This window comes from Lissotriton helveticus, chromosome 4_1, assembly GCF_964261635.1.
Source record: "Lissotriton helveticus chromosome 4_1, aLisHel1.1, whole genome shotgun sequence".
Classification (NCBI taxonomy): domain Eukaryota; kingdom Metazoa; phylum Chordata; class Amphibia; order Caudata; family Salamandridae; genus Lissotriton; species Lissotriton helveticus.
The window spans coordinates 598,201,756-598,222,060 of record NC_136063.1 but is presented as its reverse complement, the minus strand read 5'-3'; the positions used below and the strand labels follow the sequence as shown (position 1 = coordinate 598,222,060).

The window sequence follows — 20,305 nt, the reverse complement described above, 5'->3', positions numbered from 1 at the left end:
GAAATGACTGGCATAGAGTGTACTGTTGAATAATATTTCATATGGTTTAACATACTGTAAAGAGCTCTGCTTTCTTGCTGTTCAATTGTTACTATCTGAAACAGACATATGCATCATGCTTGTCATCCCAGAAATATGACCAACCTTCTCAAAGTAATAAACATCCTTAGGCTTTAGGGTAATGATGGCCCTAAGTCATTAAGCTAGCTCAGTCGGTTAATGTGCCTATTAAGTATATCTCTGTGCATTTGATATCAAGGTTTCAATACTAGCAGAACTGAACCGTCATTTCACACTTCCCCTATCACTATGGGCCTGATTATAGGGTTTTGTGGGTGGCCTGCAGTCCGCCAAGTTGGCAGAGTGCTTTATTCCCACCATCCTGACAGGCTACCACCTGCCGAATTTAGAGCTCATCACTGACCCAGCAGTGATCTCTGCCCCTTCACAGGAGCCACTGTCATGGTGTTTTTTCTGAAGATACTAAACGTATAGGAGATGGAGTTTGTTTTTGGAAAACCAATAACTAACTAACAAGCCCCACACCAAGTGAGTTTTTTACACTGAACTTGGAAATTATTATTTTAATGTTTCTGTCTCCACCTCTTGAGGTTTTTCTGGAAAGTTGTATTATGTCAGACCTAAAATAACGTTCATTAAAATCCAAAGTCGTAATAACTAGGTGCCCTTACTGGTTAAGGGCAACTTTTTGTGCCCAAATGAGAAGAATTAGAGTTATTTGGGCTTGTGTAACATTGGTTTAGTAAAATAGGCAAGCTAAGTAATCAAGGCCACCAAAGCTTTAATCTATAGTGCTGGGGGATACTATACGTCAACCAGCATTATAGTAAAAGCATTATTAGCACATGACAACAAGACAAAAGCAAGTGCTTTGACAAAATGGGAAGCTGATCCTAGAGTATGAAAATTATTGAGTTCAGTCTAGAGCACCAACAATAAAGGTCAAATAAACAAAAGCATTTTGGGGCAGAGAAAGTAGTAATCCGGTAGTACTTTATTAAGGTGTCTCACATGCCTTTGAGGATTGGAACCATAACAACAAATAGTAAATATTCAGGGGCTATTCACAGCTGCAGCTCCTCCGCAATGGCGAAGGAGCATCGCCCCACTAGTTCTGAGCCAGCAGCTGAAAAATAAAATTGTATTTTATTACCATTTTGGTTTTCAGGTGCTGGCTCAGCCATGTGTATGTAGGGAGGTGTGTGGCAGGGCCATTGGAGGGAGGAGGAATGAAGGGCTATGTGCACTTCTAAGTGCACATATCTGTTTGGCCGCCCTAAGATGGCCGGCCAAACAGACATGCTCATTTAGGTTTCTCCACCCAGCTGTATTCTACAGTTGGTGGAGAGCGTCAAAGGTCAAACTAGACCGCTCATGCCAATCCCGGCACTGCTCTCATTCAATGAGAGCAGTGTCTGCATTGGATGGGGAGTCTGTCCAGAGACTGAGAACTGAGGAACACCAAAGCTTGAGACGGCCGGCAGGATCAGGTAAGTTTAAAAAAAAAAAAATGTATTCAACCCTTCCCCTAACCCCCTCCTTTCTGCTGCCTCCGCTACTGCTGCCCCAACTGCATATTGGCAGAAGCTGCGGCTGGCTATTCAAATACAATTAGTGCAAACACAGAGGATGGTGACAGTCTTTGCATTTTTAATAAGAAGGAGTTGGACATTTCTAGGCCAGTTTACAGACAGTTAAGAGTGCTCTTCAGCCATTGAGCTGGTATGGTTATCAGATGCACACTGGGAGTTCCTGAACTCCCCTCTCACTGCAGAGGAGGTACAACAGGCAAGTATTGGTCTCCCCCAGGTGATGCTCTCGGTCTAGATGGGCTAATGGCCGCTTTTTATAAAGAATACTCTGACATTTCAATCCCCAAGCACCTGGACGTCTACCACAATGCGCTAGAGGTGGGCTCACTTCCCCCATTGATGCGAGAGGCTGTAATATTCACGCTTTTCAAGCCTGATAAGCTAGCTAACCACTGCGACTCTTACCGCCCCATCACTCATCAACATAGACAACAAAATGTTCGCTACGGTACTGGCAAACAGGGTGCAAATCCTGCTCCCAGTACTGATAAGACCTGATCAATCTGGTTTTATACCGGCCCGATCTACAACCCATAACCTAAGGACCATGTTTGCAGTCATGCACTATCTATATCCCCATACCCCTGCAGTGGCTCCCTGCTTGATGCCACAAAAGCCTTTGACACTCTAGAGTGGGAATATCTGTTCCCACTGCTGCTTAGACTAGGTCTCGGCTCCAACTTCATTGCACAGATTCGCCTTCCCTATACCCTGCCCACCACCGGAGTGTACCTCAAGGGGAAAATATCAGAACCTTTCCCGGTCAGCAGAGGCACACAGCAGGGATGCCCACTTTCCCGTCTACTTTTTGCCAATGCGATGGAACCCCTGGCAGCACAAATCCATCAACACCATGCAAATCAAGGGCTAGGATTCACAACCCATGGCCTTTGTTGTATCCCTATATGTGGACGACATTACTCTTTTTGTGGGCCACCCCGAGCACAACATTTCCCCACTAATTCACCAAATCATACGATTTGGGGACCTGTCCAGAGTTCAAATTAACTGGGCTAAATCTGTGCTATTCCCGTTAACGGAGGTTGCGGCTCCATTCCCTATGGAATACCTGCTCCAGTGGGCTGCCGACCCCATTAATTATTTAGGTATCTTCGTCAGCAGAAATGTCAACTTTGGTAAGCCAACTTTCGCAGAGCCATGACCTGGTTTAAAGACCGTGTTCCATTGTTGTCAAAGCTCCCGCTGTCCATGGCGGGACGGATCGCCATTCTGAAAATGGTTGTATTACTTAAATTTCTCTATCTATTCATGAACATCCCCGTTCCAATCACACAGGCCTTTTTTAAACGTCTCCGCTCTAACCTCATCAAGCTAGTCTGGGTGGGACAACAACCCAGTGTAATGTATGAATTATTAAGACTGCCACTATCACAGGGAGGGACGGGTGCATCAGACCTACAATTATGTATTGTATTGGGTGCAATGGCACGTTGGCGCTGGGGGGTGCAGGAAAAAGGGGGGGAGAGGAGAGGTCCTCCTGTGACCCTGATGATGTTGTCTATAATGGCGTCAAGTCTTAGCTGTGTTCCTGATGTATGCACTCTGCCTATTTTGCCATTTTTTTAACCTCATGTCTGTACAATGTCAACAAGTCATAAATAACGTTTTTTTTAAAAATGAGCATACACATGCAAACAGCATTTGTTCGTGCCTCTCTTTTGAAACTGTTAGTTCAGACAAGACATAGTTGTTGTCTTTGCAAATGCTTGTTTTCTTGCAATATTCTCCGACCTGTCTTTTTATATTCACTCCCTCCTCTTTTTTTCCTGTTTTCCTTTTCCTCTCCTGCTCTGGGTATGTTTATCTTTTAGTTCTTCGTGACTGTTTCTAGGAAAGATCATTTTCAAAGAGTTGACTTTTGAAGAGACAGTGTGTCATTGCTGAGGCAGCATAAACTGCAGAACGCTGTATATTTTTCACTGGCAGAATAAATAGGACCTTACCACAACAACTAATAGGAGCTGTCGGTGACGTAAGACTGGACTTTCAATTCCAACAGCCAGGAGAACATGCTTGAGGCCCTGGGGACTCTTCCATGGAAAACATATGATGAGTCGAGGGAAGGACCTGACACAGTGCCAGACCGCAGATACAACACTTGCCCTCTTTCCTCTCTGTTATTAATGTGGTTCATTAGTGACTCCATTCCAAAATGATTCACTACCCAAACTTCAACAAGTTGTACAGTGTTCTACTCTTGCAAGAAAGTATACATTTCCTGTTACTGCCGTTCGAGCCCAGGGAATTAAACAATGAACTCAGCCATCCGTATAATGCGGCCGCATTCTCTGTACTCCAGGATGGGAACAGAGCACACTGCACAGTTCCTTTGGGAGCCAACCCACATTATTTTGTATCATTTACACACAAGACTGAACTTGGGCGCTTCATGTATTGATCTGACAAGAACTGGTATTGCTCATCTAACCACCTTACACTTTGAAATGCAGGATTGTATCATTGGATTTGGCGGTAATTTTCTGTCGAGTTAGTAAACAATGCACTTTCGTTGACATTAGACAACGGGGGATAAATAGATGAGTTTGCACTTTCTTTGTCTAAGGGGTTCGAACTTTCGTTATTTATTCCAATATCTGACATTAATTTCACAAATTGTATTGAGTGTGTAAGTTATTTTAATCACACTTCGTTAGAGTAATTTACTCACTTTTGCTCAAAACCAATCCATTTCTTACTCTGTTTGTAACCTCGTGAAATACCTGTGATGTTGTTGTAGTTGGCAATGCGGCTTGGCATTCCTCCAAGGGTATTTCCAATATTTCTCAGGGCCTTTACTTTTTACAGCAACTGATAACGTAATGTAGCCAAAGCCCCTGACTGAGGCACAGTAAATATAATTTGACCAATGCCTAATTTCGCTCAGAAGCCCTGGCCGGGGCTATTGAATGTCGGCATGCCAAACTCCGAGACTGGGTAGTTTTGATTCCTCCCCACCCTTCGTCCATCCACCTCCAGACACTCCCTGTCACATCACATTCTTGCAGGTTCTTATTCATCCTTGCTTTCTCCCTTGGTCACTCTTTTTCCGTTTTTCCCTTTCTACTTTTTTTTCCCTTATTGTGTTTTTCTCTCTGGGTCAAGGTGAGACAAGGAAAAATAAGTGCTGGTGCCCAAAAATGAGTGATAGTGGGACCCACCGGCAACTACCAGCTCAAATGAATCACCGCAGCTGAAACAGCACAAGCCATTATGGGCCATGTAAAGTAGATAACAGTGAAAATGTCAACTTTGACCCCCATTTGAGCATCATGAGATTTTTGGATCTTCACATTGTTTGGCAAGAACAAGCAAACCTTCACCTCATTCCACTCTCTCTCAACCCTGAACTTGCAGAGCAATTGACCAACCCTCTCACCTGAATTCAGTGCTTGCACGCCATATGCTGACTTATGCTGAACACAGCATAACATCACACATTTAATTTCCATTGCCAGATCACCCAGAGCTTCCCCTTGCCCCATCTCTACTGGTGCTAACTTCGGCTCCTCCCCGCAAGTCAGATACTTTATATTCCACTTCAACAGTTGTGGTCCACTTCATCTCCTCACTGACACCTATGCTCTGTACGGCAAACTCAGGGGCGAGTTCACAGCAGTGGCGGCTGGCATGTACTGAGACTGGTGAGGTGGGGGGCACCAAACAAAATAAATAAAGATTTTAAAAATAAAATAGACTTGCCTCCCTAACATACAGCATGACGTCCTACTCTCTCAGGTGTATTCTGGAAGCTCCGGATGCAGGAAACTGCACTATCCAATCCTGTTGCTGTACTCACAGCATGAGAGCAGCACCACAATTGGATAGAGCAGGCTCTCTCAGCACTCCTAAGAGCACTAGAGACCTGTGCTTTCTCTAACCCAGCTGTCTAAGACAGCTAGGCTAGAGAAGTTAAAAATGCGCATATCTGGCTAGCCATTCAAAGACGGCCAGCCAAAGAGACATGTGCATTTTAAATCGAACAGTTCCCTGCGGCTGCCACTCTGCAACACTGGCGCCGTCCCATCCTGACACTTAGGGGCCCATTAGTATGTCGGGCGGATCTCCACCGCCCGCATAGCGGTAGCGATCCGCCCATCATTTCCTCCCGCCGGATGTAAATTCCCCCCACCATATTACTATGGTGGGGGGGACCCCTGCGGATGGAAAGACCGTCCTCCGGTTTTCCGCCCGGTCGATGAGTCGACCGGGTGTAAAAGCTGTTAATATGATGGCGGTGTCTGGTAGACACCGCCATCCATATTATGATACATGCGGGGTTATGCCTTTCCGTGGCGGCAACCACCACGGAAACGCCTGCGGTCTTCTACATTGGGGGCCCGTAGTGGGCCCCCAGGGATTCTGGGAGGTGGCAGGGCACATGGGGGGTACCTATGGTACCTCCTGCATTTCAATGTACAACGTGGCAGGCACAGCACGGTGCCTGACACGTTGTGCATTGAAATGCACAACTTGCATTTTTGGCATTGTGGCGGGCGGTGCTTTGAATTGTGCTGGACCGCGGCATGCATTGTGGGCGGTCCCATTTTTTGGGGGTTATGGGAAGCGCCCGTCATGCTAATGACCCCCTAAGTTCGATATGGGTGGCCGAAAAATAAAATAACAATAAATAAACTTGATTACTATTTGATTTTTATGCTCTGGGGCAACGCTCCACTGCTCAAATGGTGGAGCCGCCCCTGGGGGGGGGGACTTGCACTAGCACACTGCTGTAGTAGTCTTGGAGTTCGGGAGAAGGACAGGTTTAATACTAGAATACCCACAGCAAAATATTTGGGAATAAGGCACACAGAACCCACCAGACCACATGTACCACATACTGGATCACTGACATTCCAGGACTTCACCTCCACTACCGTTGGGCTTCCCCTTAAAACAGTAGTGCCAGCTTCTTTACTGGATTATCCATAAATACATCACAGACCATCATATGCAGGACCTCTGAGACGATAACAAATATTTAGCTCTCAGAAATATATCAATCACTCACCATAATTCACTCCCCACTGTCTAGAATTGCTGTTTGCATTACAGCCATCTTTGTAAGATTCTGTGAAACCTTTGGTATGACCCACATACGCAATTATGGACTGAAACCCTTACATGCAATATACTCCCACTGTATATGACACACATGTCAATATCAATACAAATTAATGTCATGAAAAGTAAACAGTGTCAGAGAAATGCTGAAAAAAGAGTGGTATGCAACATAGTGAGGACTGGATGCATCAGTGAGGGTCCTGTCCTGAAGCATCTACTTGTTGCTCTGCAGTTATCAGACCACAATTTTCAATTAAATTCATAAGGTGACATTTTTCTGTTTCAAAATAGAGTCTGTCTGCTGGACAGGTAAGGTGCAATTAATATGTACAGTCATGAAATGCTATTAGAAATTAACATATTGTATTTTGAGAAAATAGCCAATGAACTTGAATGTAAAAATGTGTATAAATTACAGGAGTGATGAATCTCCTCTATTTTAGTCTTTGTAGATATATCGTAGGTGTGCACCCGTACGGAGCTACTACCTAAGGACATGCACATTATTTTTCAGGAACAGGATGAAAAGACCCATATGATTCCGAAATAAATACTTTTCCACTGGCCCACTTGAATCAGAGCTCTGGGAAATCTCAGCAAGATAGAGAGACTGCAGGACCACATCCAGTGTAAGATGCTCAACATCAACATTTGCCCTGTCAGTGACATTCATAACAGGTGGATGCAAGAGGGTTAAACCTCCAGAAATTGTTTACATCCATGCAGTGGTGTTACTCCATGATAAATAAACCAAGTAACTGAAATCAAAACAGTAGCTACAAGGGGTAAAAGGGGGGAAACAGTGTTGAACCTTGACACTGTGCACTGGACATAGCTTGGAAGCGTTAAAGGTAATGATGATTTGCTACTGACAGGCCAGAAGACTATCATAGTGTTATCAAAGCACGCCTTGCATTAGAATGATGTCCAGTCCCGTTACTGCATGACTGCATATATACACTCAGTCCAGGTGTGTAAGGATCACAAGTGCAGCCGGTGCAGTGTCACCGGGCTCAGGTGGATAATGGGCCTCCTACATCCCAATTACTGGTTGTGTTTTTTACTATCAAACATGGGGTCCCAATGTGTTTGCTTCCGTTAGGGTCTGCGCAGCTCTTGCTCTGCCGTGGACCCAAGCTGAGACATACATCTTCAAATGAACAAAAACCGAGCAGATTCAGAAAGAAAAACAGAAATGGGGCCCTCAAGGGTTATTCCATTGTTTGCAGCATTTTTCTTCCTTTTTCTTTTAAGTCATCAGGAAGTTTTGGAACACTCCGGAGAAGCTGGGACTGTTGCAGCTTCTCAGGAATATTCCCACGCCTAAACATTAGCACATTTTGAAACATAGAAAGTTGGGCAGATTTACAAAATCATTTGTGGGAAGTGGAAGTTGTACTGGAGGAGTATATTTTACGTATTCTCCAACGTTCAATATAGCTCTAGTAAAAGTGCAAAGAGGGCATAGTTCTTTCAATTTGTATTAATGTTATATTTCACAGCTCAAACAGCAACCGGGGGCTTGGGAGTGGGGGGGAGCCTTTTCTTCTCCTTACACTAGGCCCCATGACACACCACACACGCCATTGCCTGGCAACACACCCAGCCCCTGACAACTGGGAATAATTAATATTCAGGTGACGTCATGTATTTCAGCACACAATAGTTCCCGTCAGTGTTGAAAGATGCACGGATATTTTGCAAACCAGCGCAGACACGTGAACACTCCTTACAACAACAAAAAAACGTGCATTAAATGTTGTCTCTCGAGCTCCGATGTGATCATGTTCCTTAGTAAGATGCTTACACAGTGATTAGTTTCGTAATGTGATGTGAAATACACGGTTGCTGGGCTGCAGCTGACCTTGACCTCAAAACTCCACGGCAACTTTCAGAAGTGCCCGCGGTTCTCCTCGCTTTAGCTACGGCTGTAAAGAGGGATAGAGCTGGGATGAAAGACATGCTATCACGTACCTGCGCCTGCTGCCGCTCAAGCACCAACACGCCAGCAGCACCGCGGCCCCGAGAGTCAGGGTGTACACGCTGAACAGCCACTGAAAAGCTTTTTCTTCACCACTGAAGAGCATGGTTCCTTGGCCGGCGGCGCCGTCACACCTCTTCAAAGCCGAACGCAGGAGCTCCGCGGATGTACTCGGCCCGTTCCCAGCTCCGCTTCTTCCTGTGAGGGCGAGGGACTGGATTTTACAACTTCTGTGGTGCTAGAAGTGAACTTTTTTCCTGCCCGCGGGTTGTGTGGGAAGCTTCAGCTCAGATTGGCTGCGAGAGAGCCGGCTCCTCCCAGCTGTGTACACTGCCAAAGGTCGGTAACCAAAGCGCTCACTCTTCACTTTAATGAGCGAGATTTCTTATTTCATTGCTACGCGTACGCAGCGATCAAACAGGTTGGGCAGGAATTACACAGACCATTAAGATCTTTTCACTTGATTTACAAGCAACGTCGCACAAAAAGTGTGTTCATTTCGATTCTAATCAAGCATTTTAGCACATAGAGTCGAGACAATCCAACTGCTAAAACTAAGTGCAACCGTGAGTATATTAGAATACCTGCTAACACTGGGACCAAAAGGAGATAGGAATGTTCATGTTCAAAATGACCATAATGATGATTTAAGCAAAAATGACACAATATCAGCAGCACTTGTAATGCCATCACAGGAAATTAATTCCCACGTCTCCTATGAGAGAGCTACACTGCCTGAGCTGGGTTCTGGACTGTGAGAGGGAAAAGTAGGATGTAGAGTAATGAAGATTACCGACAAGTAATCCAGCCCTCAACCCCTTGTCCACTCAACCCCATCACAGTCATGACATGTATGTAGGATCTAGCTAGTACCCAGCGGGTGCCCGATGAGGCACACAACATAATCACAAGACACAAATTGCACAACAGTCTTGATGGAGATATCAGGTTTCAGAGCTCTAACACATTTCAATGTAGAAAATGTCCATCAGATCAAAGAAAAAGTGGGATAAGATGCTGCAAACAAGTAATACCAGACCAAAGTAAGCAACTGTAGAAATTGGACGTTTTTCCATGCGTCCTGATCCAAAAGAAACAAACAAGACATCTGTTTTCCTGAAGGGATCTGTGTGAGACAGATAAACTCTCACTGCCCTACCAAAGCCAGCAGTATGTTGATATTGTCCAGCTGACCGCGAATCATCAGGGGGAAAATGGGAACAGTACTCAGAAAAGAATGGAATTTGATCATAATTTTGGTTTTCAAAGATGAAGAAGGCCTCAACATGAGACATTGTGATACGAACTGCAAGTATAATTCCCTGCAAAGAAGAACTCCAATCAACCTCGAATGTTATGCCAAAGTAATTGCCACCAAAAGTGCCCAATGAAGAGTAAAAAAACTTTATGGAAACCTCTGCAAGGGTTCAAAATGTTAATTCACGAAAGCTGGTAAAACTAAAGGAAGACCCCAAGAAGAAACCATTAATCTAACTCTCAGTCTTGCCATCTCAAGCCCTTTAAGAACTCGAGAGCCATACTCCTCTACAGAAGAAAATACCCCACCAGGCGATCTGAAAAGTACAATCACAACCAAGTGAACTCACAACAAGGATGGGACCAACAAACTTCATCACTAAATCTTAGGTAGCCTAAAATATGCACACGCATATTCAAGGCACTACAACACTTAGGCCCCCTACCTGAAGAGTCGCGTTTCCTTCCATCAACCACCCAGACACCTCCACTGTGCAGGACTCCTACTCAAACACATCCCATGCATAAACAAAACCACATCAGGAGGATGGGCAATCTCTTACGTTCCTCCTAAAGCATGGAACAGGCTACCTCTCCACACGAGAGCCTTCTCCTCTCTTCTTGAATCTCAGAAGAAGCTGAATACCTGGCTTTTCAGTTAACCAACCTACCAGAGGCAGGGATAGATACACACACCTGCTAAGTGCAAGGATACCCTCAAGGGTGATAGTGCATTTTACACATTCACATAATATAACAATTAATCACAGTGTAAAGAAAACACTTTCAGTACTCACACCAGGTACTGCAATGTTTTGTGAGGTCTGTAGGATTTTAGGGTGAAATACTTTCTGGACAGATTTAGAGTCCCCATAACCTCAGTTGATATACCCAAACAAACCAGTCCTGGGCTTTCAGCCTCCATGCTGCCAGCCTCAATTTGGCGAACTGTGATGGGGTAGAACTAGCATTCTCAGTGGAGAAGGAGACAGCAGGATCTAACACTGAGCTCTTAAATAGACATAAAATTGGAAGCACTGGCCAGAATGGGACCACAAGAATCACAGACACCCCTCCCTTTTGATTTTGTCCAGTACTCGGAGGATTATAGGGAACACAGAAACTGTAAATCATGACCCACTGAGCCATAGAAACAACAGAATATCCACTCCCCAAAACCATTACTCCCTCCCCCTTAAGCAGAACAAAAGCAGTAAAGCATCTTGAAGAGATACACCTGCGCCCATACTGTAATTAAACAAATGAATGACACTCTCCCGAAAACCTTGAAACAGGCAGTAGTTCATTGATAATGAGAACACCCTCAAAGTGTCCACTTAAATGCTCTCGATCCCCGATAGATTGGTTGTTTGAATAGAATAAAGGTGAATCTCCATCCAAGACAGAAGGAAACATGTCACGATTAGTAGTTCTCAGCAATTGGTTCCCCTTGTCTGTCCATATAGAACTGGCGGATTTTGCGTATCGGCAATCCGCGGATTTGCGTATTTGCGTATTTGCGTATTTCGGAAATACGCAAAATCCGTGGATCCTAGCGTATTTTTTTTTTTTGTGTTCGCACGGGTTTCTGCACGTTCGCGAGGGTTTTATTGTACAAAACGCTCGCGAACGGGCAGAAACCCGTGCGAACACAAATGCATAGGCCTCTATCCAGCATCACAGCTGATTTTCGACGGTAGATTTGGGAAGAAGGCACATCTGCCCAGCCTTGACAACGCTCACGATTGTTTTTGGGCTGATGAATGAGTCACTGCATTTGAGCTTCAACTAGTTCCAGCGACCATGTGTGTGTTACTATGAAATGGCGCCGAAGGGCGCAGGGGTCCCTTGAGTGAGCTGTCCATCATAGTGGGTAAATGGCGGGAAGACGGTGCCCACCGCAAGTGTGTGGGCGGGGCCAAACGGGCGGGCTCCCATGCGAGTGCACATGCCTCTTGTGTGTATATAAGGTCCGAGACCGATCAGACCAGCAGATGAAGATACAGAACCTCCTGGTCACAGGAACAGCACGGGGATTGCGCTCGTGAAAGGCAAGGATGCAAAGGCCTCTATCCAGCATCTCAGCTGATTTTCGATGGTAGATTTGGGAAGAAGGCACATCTGCCCAGCCTCCACGACGCTCACGATTGTTTCTGGGCTGATGAATGAGTCACTGCATTTGAGCTTCAACTAGTTCCAGCGACCATGTGTGTGTTACTATGCAATCGCGCCGAAGGGCGCAGGGGTCACTGTCTATTTTACAATGGCGCCAGCAAGCTGCCAGCGCCGTTGTAAAATAGTTACAAAGTTAGCTTGCACAGGAAGCATTTAGATAAAATAAAGCAGGTGCTGCTTTATTTTATCTAAGTGCTTCCTGTGCAAGCTAACTTTGTAACTATTTTACAACGGCGCTGGCAGCTTGCTGGCGCCATTGTATACACGAGTTCGAACCCGTTACGTCCGCGGATTTTTTTTTCCGGATTTTGTGGGAAATCCACAAAATACGCGGATTGCGGATTTCCCAAAAATCCGCAAATCCGCGGGCGTAGCGGATTTTACGCCCACGCTTAATTCCGACACAATTTAGTTATCACATTATTCATTGGGCTGAAAAGGCCTGGAAATTATGGAAGACTGGGCAGTGGAGATAGGGCTCACGCAAAGCACAATACAGCTACAGCAGTCATAATCACTTTAGGTTCTTATGAGCATTTCTGAGGTAGGTGTGTGTGAGTCAGTACATAAGACTTTTTCTAATATGAAACACGCGCCTGGCGACATGTTGCTTATTTGCTGTGTTTTTTCACTTCACATTATTTTGACCTGTTCATCTGTCCCTGCACCTTTGTTTTTTTCTTTTTTCAATGTCTGCAGACGCAATCTAGCTCAATGTTCCACAAATACACAGTCTGTCATATCCTCTGGGACTTCAGTCAGAGACTGAGCGGGGTTTATCTTCAGTCAGAGACAAACAGTCATATACTTCTGAGCTAGGACACCCAGAAGGCGAGTCCTGAGTTTTACCGCCATGGCAGTAGAGAGAAATACACACCCTGCACAAAAGCCAAAAATGGCACAATAATTTATTTTTGTAGTCAGAGTATCAGATGAGATTTCCTTTTTTATGCTATATGTATTTTTTATGGAATTATAAAACATGTATAAGTGTACTTACCCAATATTACTAATACCGAAGACATACATTATAATATTGACTTCATCCTTCAGTTCAGACAAGATCTCCCTCTCTGCTCTGGGTTTGTCAGGCACTTGAACAAAACAATAAAAGGTATTCAAACGCACAAAACATGATGATAGCTTGTTTGATATTAAAAGCTATTCCCTGTTTTGATTTAAATTTCATTTTTGAACCCTTTTATACAATGGCTGCAGTACTGAAAGCAAACTTTAGAGCACTATTAATACAACAACATACAGCAAAGGGATTCCCCAACACCAGGGTGGAGTAATTTTTGTCAGAAATGCACAAGCTGCATACACCTTTGAAATATGTTACTCATGGGTAGAGTTTGATCTTGCAGACTAAAACACAAGGCAATTGTATATAGATAAGGCTTCTGCTACATCTGTAGAATATGAACCGCATCATTACCTAGAAATCTGATTAGGATATCAGAAACATCAAGCTTGCTTTGGTGGACTGCTAGAAATGGGGCTCTCTAGTTGGCAGTAATATACACCCTGTCCAAGTACGGACCCTTTCTTCTAGTCTGGGTAAAGGAGGTACACACACAAGATAAACCCTGCTCGCCCACTTGGTAGCTTGGCACAAGCAGTCAGGCCGGAATCAGAGGCAATGTGTAAAGCATTTGTACATAGAACACACAGGAACACAGGGAAAACTCTACAAATGGACACCACACCAGTTTAGAAATATAGCAACTTTTTTATCTAAACCAAACAAGACCAATATGACAAAAATCAAAAATAGAAGCACATATATCACTTTTTAAAGGTTTAAGCAATTCACTCCATAGAAATCTATGGATGTGTTGTTTTAATACCAAGTAATTTTGATGCGTCAAAATCTGAGATGAAAAACAGACGCAAAGGAGGGAAGCATCAGAAAACACAGCGATGCGTCGATTCTTGAGTCCCAGAGGAATGGAGGCATCAGTTCTGCTGCACGCAGGAGAAGTGTTGCGTTGATTCCTTACTGCAAGTAGAATAGATGTGTTGAATTCTGAAAGCGGCTCCTTACTGCGGGGCGATGCACTGGAAACTTGGTGGCATGCATGGAAAATCCAGACATGATGGGGTCAATGTGGCAGCTGAGAAACAGGCCCTGTGTTGATTCATCGAGCCACGAGCTGATGATACATCGATTCCTTCAGCCGCACATCAGGGCCTGCCCTGGAGTCTTAGCAGGGGTCTGGGACGTCCGATACATGGTGCTCTGGACTCAGGCTGAGGCAGTTCTTCCAGCTGCAAACAGGCGCTGCATCGATTTATTTGGGCTGCACCGTGGCAATGCATTGGTTTTACAACTGCACAACAAGCTTGCAGCAGAAATAAATAACAGTGCTGAAGGGCGATGCATGCATTTTCAGCTCTTGAAGCAGTAAAACCACCTCCAAGGGGTGAGAACCAGAGTTGGCACCACTTGGCAGGTCAGAACTCCCAGCAGAAGAGTTCAGGGGAGATGCAGATGAAGTCTTTGACGGCCCTGAGACTTCCAACAGGAAGCAAGCACACACAAGCCCCCTGGAGAACCTTGATAAACAGGATAAGAAAGTACAGTCCAGTCATTCCTTTGCCCAAGGCAGAAGCACCAATCAGCAGGCCAGTACGCACAACACAGCAACAGTAGAGTGGCAGTTCTCCTCCTACAACTTCTCCAGCTCTTCTTCTTGGCAGAATCTCCTCTTGATCCAGAAGTCTTCTCTATAAGTGGGGTTAGAGGTTCAATACTTCTGCCCCATTTTGCCTTTGAAGTAGGCATACTTCAAAGGATAGTCTTTGTAGTGCACAGATCCTGCCTTGCCCTGTCCTGGCTCTAGACATACTACAGGGGGATGGAGATAGCATTTTGAGAGGACAGGCTAAGCCCTATTTAGGTTCCAGTGAAAACTCCTCCCACCACGCTTGCTCAGGAAGGTCCATCAGCCAGGTGTTGGGCAAACAGGATATGCAGGGCACACCTCAGCTCCCTTTGTGTGACTGTCTAGAGTAAATGCACAAAACAGCCCAACAATCAGTTTAAATCAGATGTGGATTTCACAGGCAGGCAGATGCACAGAATGGTAAAGCAAGACAATGCCCACTTTCTAAAAGTAGCATTTTCAAACACACAATTTAAAAACCACCTTCACAGAAAGATTTGTTTTTAAATTCTGAGTTCAGGGAACACAAACTCAAAATCTCTAGCTCTTCCCAATTGAAAGTTACAATTGTAAGATGTTGCAAGGCAGTTCCAATGAACCTATGGGAGAGATAGTCCTTGCAATAGTGAAAAACAAATTTAGCAGCATTTCCCTATCAGGCCATGTAAAACACACCAGTACATGTCCTACCTTTCACATACACTGCACCCTCCCCATGCAGCTACCATGGGCCTACCTTAGGGATGTCTTACATGTAATAAAATAGATGGTTTCAGCCTGGCAAGTTGGTGCAATTGCCAGGTTGACATTGCAGCTAAAATCTGCCCTTGCAGACACTGCAGTGGCAGGTCTGAGGCATGTTTGCAGGGCTACTCATGTGGGTGGCACAATCTGTGCTGCATGCCCACTGGTAGCATTTGATGTACAGGCCCTGGGCACACACAGTGCACTTTACAATGGACTTACCAGTAAATCAATATGCCAATTATGGATAGCCAAACATAATCACAATTTAAACAGGAAGCACTTGCATTTTAGCACTGAACAGCAGTTAAAACCCCCCAGCAAAAACGAAGTCCAGAATGCAGTAAAAATGTAGGAGGCAGGAGTAAAAAGACAGTAAAAGCAAGCCAAGGATGCCAGGGCTGACATGTGTCCCTTCCAGATGAAAGCAGGGAGAACAACCTAACCTCCTGGGAGTTCTCATCACTAAGTTGGAAGAACCTGAACAGATCATCAGCATTGGAGTACCAGGGTGGTGTTTTACCAATATGGACCACCTCAACAGTTTTGGGTTCTCACCCTTCATCTGCATCAACCATCTGAGGGGCCTGTGGTCTGCCTGAACCCGAAGGTGAGTCCCAAACAAGTAGGGTCTTAGCTCCTTGAGCGCCCAGACCATAGCAAAAGCTTTCCTTTCAAATACGCTCCACCTCTGTTCCCCTGAAAGTAACCTCCTGCCAATGAAGGGTGCAGGTAGGTCCATGCCCTCTTCGTTCAGCTGTGAGAGTACAGCCTCAAACCAGATTACTCTTATGGGCTGCTTCCTGGAAGTCAGCTCAGTCAAGGGGGCAACAACGGTGCCACAGGGTCGTAACACAGGCCTCCGCGGTGCGGGGGGGCCCCTTAGCTGCAGGGGGCCCCTCAGCACAGAACTACGGTACATTGCAGGGGGGCCTCTTAAACTTTTGTTAAACCACTTGCTTTGCCATAGCCCTTGACAAATCACCTGTAATAACGGGTGAGACCTAAAAAGGCTCTCACCTCAGTCTGGGTCTTGGGGAGGCTCCAAAGCCAGAATGGTGTCAATCTTGGGTTGTAGGGGCACCACCTGCTGCTTCCTATCTGGTCTCCCAAGTAAATCACAAGCACCTGCCTTATCTGGCATTTACTGGCCTTGTTATGGAGGCCTGCCTTCTGCAGGGCCTTCAACACTTCCCAGAGGTGGTGCAAGTGATCCTCCCAGTGCGAGCTGAACACTGCAATGTCATCCAGGTAGGTGACACTGAAATCCTCCAGCACAGACAAAACCTGATGAGCAACCTCTGAAAGGTGTATGGGGGTTGGGAGCACACTGCCTCACAGTCCCAGCACAGTTTCCCCCTTTGCATCCTGGTAAATACAGTACACAGTTCACACTTACCTCAAAATTAACTGGAGTTTTTCACCAAAGTTGGTGCAGGCATTTCTGTATATCTCTAGACACATGTTTCTGGGTTGAGCCCTTCATCAGTAAAGAGCAGCAGTTTAAGAGAGCAAAGAAAAATAATCTGGGGTGGCTGGAAAGGCTGACAAGTTCCTCTCTGTCCACAGTACCACTCACTGGCACACAGGTGCATCTGAAAAAAGCTTGTCAGCTTGCTGGCTCAAGGGAGCCTTTTAAACAGAATGGGAGTTGGAGCACACTGCCTCACAGTCCCCGCACAGTTTGCCCCTTTGCATACTCAAAAATGCAGTACACAGTTCACAGTACAAAGTTGGTGCCGACATTGCTGTATATCTCCAGCCGCCTTTGAATTGTGACAGACGTGTTCTTCAACCCGAAAGGCATAACTCGGAACTGTAAGTGCCCTTCTGGCATTGAAAATGCTGACCTCTCTTTGGCCCTATCGGTTATGAAACTCTGTCAGCACCCAGACATTAAGTCAAACATACTGAGGAACTTGGCAGCTTCCAGTCGATCGATGAGCTCTTTAGCTCTGGGGATAGGGTGCACGTCAGTCTTGATGACAACATTGAGCCCACAGTAGTCCACACAGAACTGCAGTTCAGGCGTGGCACTGTGTGCAGCAGCCTTTGGGACCAAGACCACTGTGCTGGCCCACGGACTGCTGGAGGCTCTATCACCCATTACAATAGCATCTTGGAAACCTCTACCTTGATACTGGCTTTGACCTTGCCAATCACCCTGTAGATTTTGTGTTGCACAGGGGGACTATCCCAAGTATCCACATCATGATTACACCAATGGGTGACTCCTGGGGTTAAGGAGAACAGAGAGGCAAATTGGCCCAGCAACTGGCGACAGTCATTCTGCTGTTCTATCATCAGTGTAGGGGAGATGTTACACCCTCCACGGACCCATCCTTCTCCTTGGCAACAAGAGGTCAGGAAGAGGTTCACTCTCTTCTTCCACCCCATCAACTGTTGCTAAGAGCATGGTCAATGCTGACCTCTCAAAGTGTGGTTTGAGGTGGTTCACATGTAAGACCCTTAAAGGGTTCTTTGGAGTCTGCAAGTCCACCAGGTAGGTGACATCACTCTTGCACTCCTTCACCTCAAAGGACCAGGACAACTTGTCTCTTAGAGTGCAAGGCTCTACTGGGGCCATGACCCACTCTTTCTGGCCCCAAAATGCTGATGACCACCAGCTCAAAAGGGGTGCTCACAACAGGGAAAGTTTGGAGTGGAGCCTAACATCTCCATCCAATCGTGCCACTTGCCTGGCAAGTTTGGTAAGACCTGCAATGCGCATCAGAGTGCCTTTGTATATGGGACCAAAAGAAGTGGGAGGCAAGCCTTTCACATGTCCTGCCAAAAGCACACCATGAGCCAGACCCTGTAGGAAGGCTCTGAAGTGCTGGGGTACCACCAGCACACGGGCTGGCCCAGGCTAAGCAACCTTAGGCTGGCTATACACGAAACCATTCTCCAGATAGATCCAATGTGATCCAGATACCTTGCCAGCTGCCTGGTCTGCAGCCATCTGCCGCAGACCCTCAACAGAAGGGTGTTCCTGCTGCTCCTTGCAGAATTCCTACCTGGTGGTACCCCTTCTTGCTGCCAATGGGTCGAATCAGGCAAGTCTCCCAGTTTGGCCAATGGTTCCCTGTAGGCCCTGGGGTATCCCGCTCAAGGCCAGTCTCCTCTCGGACCATGTGAAGTTCTTCAGTGGGTTTCCCATGCCCCCCTCCCCATCTCTTTCTGGCAGGCACCTGAGCCACTCTTTCAGGCTCCAGGTCCTTCTGAGCACCCTTACTGGCTTCCATAGACCGAGTGGTCATGCATGCCCACTCCGGCAGATCCACCATCTCCAAGTGTTACCTGTGTTCCACCTCACTCCATGGGAATCCTCCAGGTCGTTACCTATAAGACAATCAACAGGCATGGATGGACTGATAGCTACCCTCAAGGAACCTGAGACCCCCAACCAAAGGGAACCTGCAACGCCTTATACTGGTGAACAGAAATGTCCACTGCAACTAAATGATGAAACACATTAGGGACTGCCTGCTCTTCAGACCCCAGGTGACACCTTACAGATGTCACGCTGGCTTCGGTTTCTCTCAGACCTTCCACGCTCTGACCATTGTTGGTCACCCATTGCCTCTACTTTTTAGTGTTCTCAGGCACAAGGGTCCTCTGGACCATCTCACTATCCCCTAGTGAGGCAAGTGTCATCTCAGCTGGCTCCCACCCTTCTCCTGGAACCAACTTCTTCCCAAGCGCTACACTGGCCAACCCCTGTGACTGCCCACTGGTGGGTGGCAGTGCCTGCTTGGGGCATTTAGGATCCCCCTTCATGTGACCTTCCTGATCACAAGCATAACACCTGCAGGAACCCCTCTCTGTTGGTTTCCCAATAGAGATCCAAGGTATCTTGTCACCTGGGGGACAGGAAACCTTACCCTGCGAATTAGATTGGGCTCTTTAGAAAACTCCCCCTGTTTACCCTTGTTCCCTCTACTATTCTGCTGGGGACCCTGCTCACCCTTGGCAAAGTCTCCCTCAAACTTCCTGTGGGCCTTGGTACATATCCAGTGGTCCGTCTCCTGAGCAAGCTTTCTGGGGGTCAGTCAGCTTACTATCAATAAGATGCTGGCACAGATCTGGAAAAGAAAGACTATACAAGTGCTTTCATGCAAGTAAAATATACAGCCCATGATAGTCTGTTACCTGACTGCCCTCACACAACATCCAGTGCTCTGCAAAAATATTCTACTCATTCAAGCCAAGTTTGAGAATCAGACTTCTTGTATGTCCTAAACTTTACCTTGTACTGCTCTGAGGTGAGGCCATACCTAGTGATCAGGGCGTCCTGCATGGCAGAGTAGGTGAGTTTCTGTGCTGGCCCTTTGGCTGTCAAAGTGTCCCTCTCCTCTGCCTCAAAGCGCTTCCAAAGACCTGCCCCCCTAGTGTGTGTCAGGGATCTGGTACATGTGGAGAGCTGACTCATACCTCAAAACAAACTGTGTATGGCATCCTCCCTTCTGTAATCCTTTACTATATACTTAAGAATGTACACCCTCCCCTCAGATTGCACTGGAAGTACGCTGCCACCATTTGTACTGGACTTTGCCAGTTGGCTTTGATGTACAGCTCCTTCATACAAAACTCATGTGTCAAAATCAATTTATTTTCCTCCAGAGCAAGGATCTTCTCCTTCTCCTTTTCGTGTTGCTTTTGATCTATTTCAAACTTTTTGCTTTCTATTTCAAACATTTTTCGCTCCATTTCCCATTTAAGCTTCCCAAGCCCCAGCTCATGCTCTTTGGCCTGTCGCCTGTCCTCTAGCTCTTCTAGGGTCA

The 20,305-nt window shown here is 46.0% G+C and overlaps 1 protein-coding gene across 1 annotated transcript in view; it reads right to left on the bottom strand.

Annotated features, from left to right (window-relative positions):
* CYP7B1 (cytochrome P450 family 7 subfamily B member 1) overlaps positions 1–8,920 on the bottom strand; it is an 895,968-nt gene extending 887,048 nt beyond the window's left edge. The window contains exon 1 of the mRNA XM_078687242.1: positions 8,670–8,920. Coding sequence (XP_078543368.1) covers positions 8,670–8,782 — 113 coding nt within the window. The 5' untranslated portion in view covers positions 8,783–8,920. The remainder of the gene's footprint in view (positions 1–8,669) is intronic.
* Positions 8,921–20,305: the final 11,385 nt, after the last annotated feature.